The 10,000-nt window shown below is 38.6% G+C and overlaps 1 protein-coding gene across 1 annotated transcript in view; it reads left to right on the top strand.

The window, feature by feature from the left end:
- Positions 1 to 6,530, top strand: part of LOC137651141 (guanine nucleotide-binding protein-like 3 homolog) — a 26,286-nt gene extending 19,756 nt beyond the window's left edge. Inside the window, exon 2 of the mRNA XM_068384277.1 lies at positions 6,323 to 6,530. Within this exon, the coding sequence (XP_068240378.1) occupies positions 6,323 to 6,530 (208 nt within the window). The remainder of the gene's footprint in view (positions 1 to 6,322) is intronic.
- Positions 6,531 to 10,000: the final 3,470 nt, after the last annotated feature.

Genomic DNA, 10,000 nt, shown 5'->3' with positions numbered 1-10,000 from the left:
GCTATAATTTATTGTGGTATTTTTCTAACAACTTAAAGATTGACAAAACATAGCTATAATTTCTTGCAGTATTTTCTTTATCAACTTAGAGATTGACAAAACATAGCTATAATTTCTTGCGGCATTTTCTTTAACAACTTGGAGATTGACAAAACATGGCTATAATTTCTTGTGGTATTTTTCTAACAACTTAAAGATTGAAAAACAAAGCTATAATTTCTTGCGGTATTTTCTTTAACAACTTGGAGATTGACAAAACATGGCTATAATTTCTTGTGGTATTTTTCTAACAACTTAAAGATTGAAAACAAAGCTATAATTTCTTGCGGTATTTTCTTTAACAACTTGGAGATTGACAAAACATGGCCTATAATTTCTTGCGGTATTTTTCTTGACTGACTTAGAGACTGACTGAACCATAGCTAGAATTTCTTGCGGTATTTTCTTTAACAACTCAGAGATTGAAAAAACATAAATATAATTTCTTGCAGTATTTTCTTCAACAACTTGGAGATTGACAAAACATGGCTATAATTTCTTTAGCAATTTGAAGATTGACTTAACATAGCTATAATTTCTTGCAGCATTTTCTTCAGCAACTTGGAGATTGACAAAACATGGCTATAATTTATTGTGGTATTTTTCTAACAACTTAAAGATTAACAAAACATAGCTATAATTTCTTGCATTATTTTCTTTATCAACTTAGAGATTGACAAAACATAGCTATAATTTCTTGCGGTATTTTCTTTAACAACTTAGAGATTGACAAAACATGGCTATAATTTCTTGTGGTATTTTTTCTAACTTAAAGATTGGCAAAACATAGCTATAATTACTTGCGGTATTTTCTTTAACAACTTGAAGATTGAAAAAACATGGCTATAATTCTTGCGGTATTTTCTTGACTGACTTAGAGACTGACTGAACATAACTAGAATTTCTTGCGGTATTTTCTTTAACAACTCAGAGATTGAAAAAACATAAATATAATTTCTTGCAGTATTTTCTCAACAACTTGGAGATTGACAAAACATGGCTATAATTTCTTGTGGTATTTTCCTAACAACTTAAAGATTGGCAAAACACAGCTATAATTTCTTGCGGTAATTTCTCTGACTAAGACATTGACTGAACAAGATCTACTCGAGGCGTACCTATGTCCATCTAAAAATCACGGGGGAAACCTTTCGAAAAATCATTCATAGGGTTCATGAGATATCTTGCGAACGGACTGACAGATAAGCATAAAAAAACAATGGAGAGGGAATAAGAGACTGACAGACAAACAAACAGATAAGGGTAAATAGAAAACGCCCCTTCAGATTCGCCAAGGAGACGGAGGCAAAGACAATAACATACCTCAGATACAAATCACACCTTGGCTGAAGTGGTTCTCTCTCTCTCAGATCAGATCTTACCTGCAAGAGAAAGAGGGAGTCAATTTTACGGTTGTTTTTGTGAAGCGGGTCTTTCAATTTGATATTTCATCTTAACAATCGGTAATAACAATGGGGAACTGCAATAAACTTACATTGGCTAAAAAAGAAATTGGTTAAAACGTAAATAAAAAAAAAAAGGCTAAATAAAGGAAACTGATACAATGTCACATGCTTTCACGCCATCTCTCTCTCTCTCTCTCTCTCTCTCTCTCTCTCTCTCTCTCTCTCTCTCTCTCTCTCTCTCTCTCTCTCTCTCTCATCTTATCACCTGAGAATGTAGTCTCAATGATAAGGAAGAAGGTCAAGGCCCAATAGTATTCTCAAAGTTTTCTTCCAGCTGTGACCAGATTGTGGAATGACCTTAACCAGATAGTTGAATCACTGGAACTTCAGAACTTCAAAATTGCAGCGAATGTTTTCATGTCTTAATCGTTTATATATGACAGATCCATTTTAAAATAAGTGATTAATCTTAAAATATATTTTATTTTAATTGTTTATTACTTGTGTACTTTATTCCTTTCCTTTCCTTACTGGGCTATTTTTCCCTGTTGGAGCCCTTGGGTTTATAGCATCGTGCTTTTTCAACTGGGGTTGTAGCTTAGCATGTAATAATAATAATAATAATAATAATAATAATAATATTAATAATAATAATATTAATGATAATACTACTACTACTACTACTAATAATAATAATAATAATAATAATAATATTAATAATAATAATAATAATTTCTTCCCTCAGCGTACTCATTACAGAAAATAAAAGACCAAGGCACTACCAACAGAAATCCTTACTGGCACAAAACTAGCTAGATTAAAAAAAAAAAAAAAAAAAAAAAAGCCGTATTACTGTTCTAACAACAACGACAAAAACAACAGTCACGAACTGAACTTGCGAGCCTCCTCCTTGGACGACCTACCTTCTGCATTTGGAACCACAGCCAGAAATGAAAGATAAACATCGGACGTTCTCTTCGACCATCAAGTCGACGCACGATATAATTCAGCCTCCCATTTAGGTCAGTGTGAACTCGCGATTTCCTCGCTTTAAATACTGAAATTTGAAGCGACCAAATGGAGAGAGAGAGAGAGAGAGAGAGAGAGAGAGAGAGAGGAGAGAGAGAGAGAGAGAGAGAGAGAGAGAGAGGAGGATATGTAAATGAGAAAAGGCCAACTTTTAATTAACCGCAGATTTAAAAGGCCAACTCATTAGAAGAAAAAAGGCCAAATATATAGTATTTTAAGTAGTATTTGAATCGACCAAATGAGAGAGAGAGAGAGAGAGAGAGAGAGAGAGAGAGAGAGAATATGTAAATGAGGAAAAGGCCAACTTTAATTAACAGCAGATTTAAAAAGGCCAAACATATAGTATTTAAGGTCCCGTCTTTTTCATATTACTAAAGGTCAACCAGTTAAAAAAAAAGGCCAAAATAATGATTTTTTTTGGCCTGAAAAAAGGCCCAACCCTGGCAAATCTAGAGAGAGAGAGAGAGAGAGAGAGAGGAGTGAGAGAGAGAGAGAGAGAGAGAGAAATAAAAACTGCAGGTCTTGAGGAAGGCTACGAGGAAGACAAGCATTCTCGCCCCACTGTTTATCTTGATGGCCACGCCTGCTTTAAACCTCGGTTTAGGCTTCTTTATTTTCTTCTTCTTGCGCTGTGTTCTTTTCTCCTCTCGTGCTGAGCAGGAATGCATTCAGCCCCCCACCCCCACCCCACACCCCCATACTCCCCCGTCCCCAATACACGACTACTGAACTGTTGATTAAGTATGTTGGACGGGGAACGAAGATGTGGGGAGTACTGTATTATTTCTAATCTCATTTTCCATCATCATCATTAGTATTGAGTCTTATAATGCCTGAAAGCTGATTTAAATCTCACTCATTATTAATATAATCACATTTTGTATTAATGATTTAATTATCATTATCATTTTTCTTTCATCCCATTTGAAGGTGTAAAAGGTCGCCCATGAATGGCAGAGACAAGGGACACTGACATTGCCCTAGCAATCAGGACAATGCCCTAGAGACTGACCATAAACTATATGATCAGCGCCCAGGCTTCCTCTCCACCCAAGCTAGGACCAGGGGAGGGCCAGGCAGTGGCTGCTGATGACTCGATAGATAGACCTATAGGCTCCCCCAAACCCCCAACCTTAGCGCACAAGGATGGTAAGGTTGCAGAAACTAATGGCACTAACGAGTCTGAGCGGGACTCAACCCCCGACTGGCAAACACCAGGCAGAGAAGTTACCAATCAGGCCACAACTGTTACCTTTGTTTTTCCCTTTAATTTTCCACCTTTCATTTATGATTATCTTCCCATAAAATATAATTTCCTTTTACTCACATTCAACTCGAATAATCTTATTCTTAAATTTCTATCTTCCAGGGAATTCACTTATTCTTATTCCCATTCGATCACTCCGTTACAGGAGCCTTGACCCAAATCCCTGTGACGCCATATTATCATGTAGATGGATGGAGATGTACCAACCCAAATATGTGACGCCACAGAACTTAAGATCAATCAATCAATCAATCATTCATTCGTTAGTGATTGTCAAACCTTGCTGAGAGATAAGTGAAATGCTTTTAAGTAGATCAGTATTATTACTACTAGCCAAGCTACCACCCTAGTTGGAAAAGCAGGATGATATAGGGCAAGCTGCTCCAACAAGGGAAAATAGCCCAGTGAGGAAAGGAAATAAGGGAAATAATAAACTACAAGAGAAGTAATGAACAATTAAAATGAAATATTTTAAGAACAATACCATATTGAAATAGATATTTCATATAAAAAAAAAATATAAAAACTTAAAAAAAGGAAAAAAAAAACAAGAGGAAGGATGTTCAACTGAACAGACCCACTTGCACAGCGTTCATGAACACGCGCAGCTCTCTATGGTCACGAAGGAATATAACGGGAGGATATCAACCTCTTGACCTCCCTATAAAAAGTGGTTACAGCCCCTAAAATTTACTGTAACACTTGAAAAAAATGGTTACAGCTCCCTTGCCATTAAAAAATAGAAATGAAAAATTTACTGTAACATTTGAAAATAAAATGGTTACAGCTCCTTGCCATTAAAAAATAAAAAATAAAAATTTACTATAACACTTTAAAAAAAAAGTGGGTTACAGCCCCTTGCCATTAAAAAATAAAAATGAAAAACTTACTATAACACTTTAAAAAAAGTGGTTACAGCTCCTTGCCGCTAAAAAATAAAAATGAAAAACTTACTATAACACTTAAAAAATGGTTACAGCTCCTTGCCATTAAAAAATAAAAATGAAAAACTTACTATAACACTTTAAAAAAAAAGTGGTTACAGCTCCTTGCCATTAAAAATTAAAAAATTAAAAATTTACTATAACACTTACTATAACACTTTTAGAAAATGGTTACAGCTCCTTGCCATTAAACAAATAAAAATTAAAAATTTACTATAACATTTTGAAAAAAAAAGTGGTTACAGCTAAAGCAATCTAACAGGAACCAGAGCTTTGCTAAAACTTACCGCAGGCCTTGGGGAGCCTTACTTAAGAGGCAATGGGACCCAGAGAGACCCGGGAGACCAACGCAGTGAGTGAACAGAGTATGAAATTGTCATAAAAAGCACATGCAAATTGTCCTAGATACGTCAGAATTCAGGACCCTGGTACAGGACAGAAATCAGTTCCATGGTACAGGACAGAATTCAGGACACTGATACAGAACAGAATTTAGGACACTGGTATGGGAGCCTGGTACATGGCAGAATTCAGGACACTGGTATAGGACCCTGGTACATGACAGAATTCAGGACACTCGTACAGGATTCCGGTACATGACAGAATTCAGGACACTGGTATAGGACCGTGATACATGACAGAATTCAGGACCCTGGTACATGACAGAATTTAAGCACTCGTCTAGGACCCTGGTCCATGACAGAATTCAAGAAACACTGGTACAGGACACAAAATCAGGTCCCTGGTAAGGACAGAATTCAGGACACTGGCATAGGACCCTGTTACACGACAGAATTCAGGACACTGGTATAGGACCCTGTTACATGACAGAATTCAGGACACTGGTATAGGACCCTGTTACATGACAGAATTCAGGACCCTGGTCCATGACAGAATTCAAGACACTGGAACAGGGCACAAAATCAGGTCCCTGGTAAGGACAGAATTCAGGACACTGGCATAGGACCCTGTTACACGACAGAATTCAGGACACTGGTATAGGACCCTGTTACATGACAGAATTCAGGACACTGGTATAGGACCCTGTTACATGACAGAATTCAGGACACTGGTATAGGACCCTGTTACATGACAGAATTCAGGACACTGGTATAGGACCCTGTTACATGACAGAATTCAGGACACTGGTATAGGGACCCTGTTACATGACAGAATTCAGGACCCTGGTCCATGACAGAATTCAAGACACTGGAACAGGGCACAAAATCAGGTCCCTGGTAGGACAGAATTCAGGACACTGGCATAGGACCCTGTTACACGACAGAATTCAGGACACTGGTATAGGACCCTGTTACATGACAGAATTCAGGACACTGGTATAGGACCCTGTTACATGACAGAATTCAGGACCCTGGTCCATGACAGAATTCAAGACACTGGAACAGGGCACAAAATCAGGTCCTGTAAGGACAGAATTCAGGACACTGGTATAGGACCCTGTTACATGACAGAATTCAGGACACTGGTATAGGACCCTGTTACATGACAGAATTCAGGACACTGGTATAGGACCTTGGTCCATGACAGAATTCAAGACACTGGTACAGGGACACAAAATCAGGTCCCTGGTAAAACCAGAATTCAGGACACTAGCATAGGATCCTGGTACATGACAGAATTCAGGACCATGATACAGGCGACAGTGTGTCAAAACGAACCCTGAGAGGACAACAAAGTTATAGCTCTCTCGCAGTCTTGAGTTTCCGAAGGGCGCAAGTGAAGAAGAAGAAGAAGAAGAAGAAGAAGAAGAAGAATCTTCGACCTCAAACACCTTTTACCTTTATTGGCCCTCCTGACAATCCGGTTCGAAAAAGAGTAGATTAATACAAACCCCCTGAGACTTAGAGGTTGATGGACGCCCGAGATAAATGCGAGGGATATAGAATGCACAAATTCATGAGGCCGGGGAAGGGGGAAGGGAGAAGGAGGATAGGGGGTGGGGGGAAGATGAGCATCCAAGTGAATGGAGGAGAAAGAGAGGTCTCCCACTACATACACAACTATTTATAAGGTGAATCATTATGAAAATGAAAGGCGAATGCACTCGACCAAGTTCAAGGCTGTCAGCGAGCACGTAAACCCTGACTCGGCTAACATTCGAATGCTATCTCTCTCTCTCTCTCCTCTCTCTCTCTCTCTCTCTCTCTCTCTCTCTCTCTCTCTCTCTCTCAGCTGGCTCCAATAATTAGGGATGGTGTGGTGGGCAGCAAATAATAACACTCAGGTATTCGTGGAACGCTGCTGCCTCTTGATGCCGTTCGCTTCTATCCGAGAGAGCCTGTTCCTCTTCCTTTCTCTCATGATCTATCTATCTATTTATCTATCCCAATTCGTCATTAACGTATAATTCACCTATCCACCGATCCGTTTCTCTCAAGCATTAGTTTTCGCCTGCTGCTTACCGTTGGTCATGTTGGGCAATAGACGCAGCCACTTTTTGTTTTCCCTTATGTTTTTAGCTGAATCATCCAGCCCAACCTGCGTGGTTTATACAATGTCCTGGCTGAGAAAGTTACTCTCTCTCTCTCTCTCTCTCTCTCTCTCTCTCTCTCTCTCTCTCTCTCTCTCTCTCTCTCTCTGTCTCCTAACTTATGGTCATATATGAGAAGGAATTCTTCCTGCCTCTAATAATTTAGGACTATATTAGGTTATGCATTTTCTATCTTACTTGCTCTCAAACGTGTAGCTTTATTTAGTCCTGGATTCACTCTCTCTCTCTCTCTCTCTCTCTCTCTCTCTCTCTCTCTCTCTCTCTCTCTCCTAACTGATGGTCATATATGAGAAGGAATTCTTCCTGCCTCTAATAATTTAGGACTATATTAGGTTATGAATTTTCTATCTCACTCGCTCTCAAACGTGTTAGCTTTATTTAGTCCTGGATTCTCTCTCTCTCTCTCTCTCTCTCTCTCTCTCTCCTCTCTCTCCTCTCTCTCTCTCTCTCTCTCTCTCTCTCTCTCATATCAATATTTCTAAAGTACTATTGCTGGGTAATATATAAGAGACATTAATATCTTATTTCTATTGCGTAAATCATACCGGTGGTTGATACACATGTATGAACACACGATTTTAATCGAATTCATCACCATTATCAGCATAATCATCATCATCACTATGAGAATTTATGTTTTGTGACTCATAATAATAATAATAATAATAAGAAGAAGAGAAGAGGAATGAAGATTATGATGATAATTATAATAATAATAACAACAACAACAACAACAACAACAACAACAACAATAAAATAATAATAACAACAGGAAGAAAATATATAAAAAAAAACAAAGAGGAAACTAAATATCGCTAATAAGAATTTGGACACGAAGAAAAATACAAAGAATAATGATTAAAAGGAAGAACAGACATAAGAACAAAGAGAAGAAGAATGAGAAGAGGAAGAAGACTGTAAGGAAGCTGAAGACCAGAATCGCTCCTCATTAAAATGTGAAAAACGCCTAATTAATCAATGTCGATCACATTCTTTACGAGAGAGAGAGAGAGAGAGAGAGAGAGAGAGAGAGAGAGAGAGAGAGAGAGAGAGAGAGAGAGAGAGAGAGAACATTTTTATGAATGACCTCATGCCGGTAAGAATATATATATATATATATATATATATATATATATATATATATATATATATATATATATATATATATATATATATATATATATGAGAGAGAGAGAGAGAGAGAGAGACTAATATAAATGAATAAAACAAACACGAAAAATAGTGAAGCGGTATTATAAAAAGGAGCGAGAAAAGAAGACAGAAAAATTGAACAACAACAACAACAACAACAACAACAACAACAACAACAACAATAATAATAATAATAATAATAGTAAGTGACCCGTCTCTTTCTAATTCGTTCTCCAATTTAATAATAATGATAATAATAATAATAATAATAATAAAATGGCACGTCTCTTGCCAATTTGTTCTCCAACTCAACAAATAATAATAACAACACCAACAAAAACAACAACAACAACAACAACAAAATAGCACGTCTCCTGCCAATTCATCCTCCAACTTAACCCTCCCCCTCCAATAAAATAATCGACCTCAAACTGTTCCCCTATGAAAATAAATATACGTAGGTATGGGTGACGTTCAACAATACCGTACCCCCCCCCCCCCCCCCCCAAATACCTGCATGGTACGAAAAAACAATAAAACCAACAATAGATAAGAAGAAGGCAGGGATAAGAAATGAAGAAGAAAAAAAAAAACCTGATGTCATCAGTGACAGACCAGTCTCACAGCTTGCATAAAAAGCAGCTCTACAATCAGGGGGAGTCTCATAGGACGTTATCGTGAGGAGGAGGGGGAGGGGGGAGGAGGAGGAGGAGGGGGAGCATGAGGAGTCAGAAAAATTGGAGGAGAAATAGATAAAGGGGTAATAGAAGAATTAAAAGTCGAAGAATATTAGAAGGAGGAGGAGGAGGAGGAGGAAAGGGGGGGGGGGGGGATGAGGAGTCAGAAAATTGGAGGAGAAAGAGATAAGGGGTAATAGAAGAATTAAAAGTTGAAGATGATGACGATGAGGAGGAGGAGGAGGAGGAGGAGAAGGAGGACAGGGGGAGGGGGGAGGGGGATGAGGAGTCAGAAAAAATGGAGGAGAAAGAGATATAGGGGGTAATAGAAGAATTAAAAGTCGAAGAAGATGAGGAGGAGGAGGAAAGGGGGGAGGGGATGAGTCAGAAAAATTGGAGGAGAAAGAGATATAGGGGTAATAGAAGAATTAAAAGTCGAAGAAGATTAGGAGGAGGAGGAGGAGGAGGAGGAGGAGGAGGAGGAGGAGGAGGAAAGGGGGGAGGGAATGAGGAGTCAAAAATTGGAGGAGAAAGAGATAAAGGGGTAAAAGAAGAATTAAAAGTCAAAGAAGATTAGAAGGAGGAGGAGGAGGAGGAATGGGGGGGAGGGGATGAGGAGTCAGAAAAATTGGAGCAGAAAGAGATAAAGGGGTAATAGAAGAATTAAAAGTCGAAGAAGAATAGGAGGAGGAGGAGGAGGAGTAATAGTAGTAGTAGGAGGAGGAGGAGGAGGAAAGGGGGGGAGGGGATGAAGAGTCAGAAAAATTGGAGGAGAAAGAGATAAAGGGGTAATAGAAGAATTAAAAGTCGAAGAAGATGAGGAGGAGGAGGAGGAGGAGAAGGAGGAGGAGGAGGAGAAGGAGGAGGAGGAGGAGAAGGAGGAGGAGAAGTAGTAGTAGTAGGAGGAGGAGGAGGAGGAAAGGGGGAAGTTGATGAAGAGTCAGAAAAAAAATGGAGGAGAAAGAGATATAGGG

Source organism: Palaemon carinicauda, chromosome 12 (assembly GCF_036898095.1).
Source record: "Palaemon carinicauda isolate YSFRI2023 chromosome 12, ASM3689809v2, whole genome shotgun sequence".
In the NCBI taxonomy this organism is placed as follows: domain Eukaryota; kingdom Metazoa; phylum Arthropoda; class Malacostraca; order Decapoda; family Palaemonidae; genus Palaemon; species Palaemon carinicauda.
Note: the sequence above shows the minus strand (reverse complement) of the source record. Positions and strands in the feature narration are given on the sequence as shown.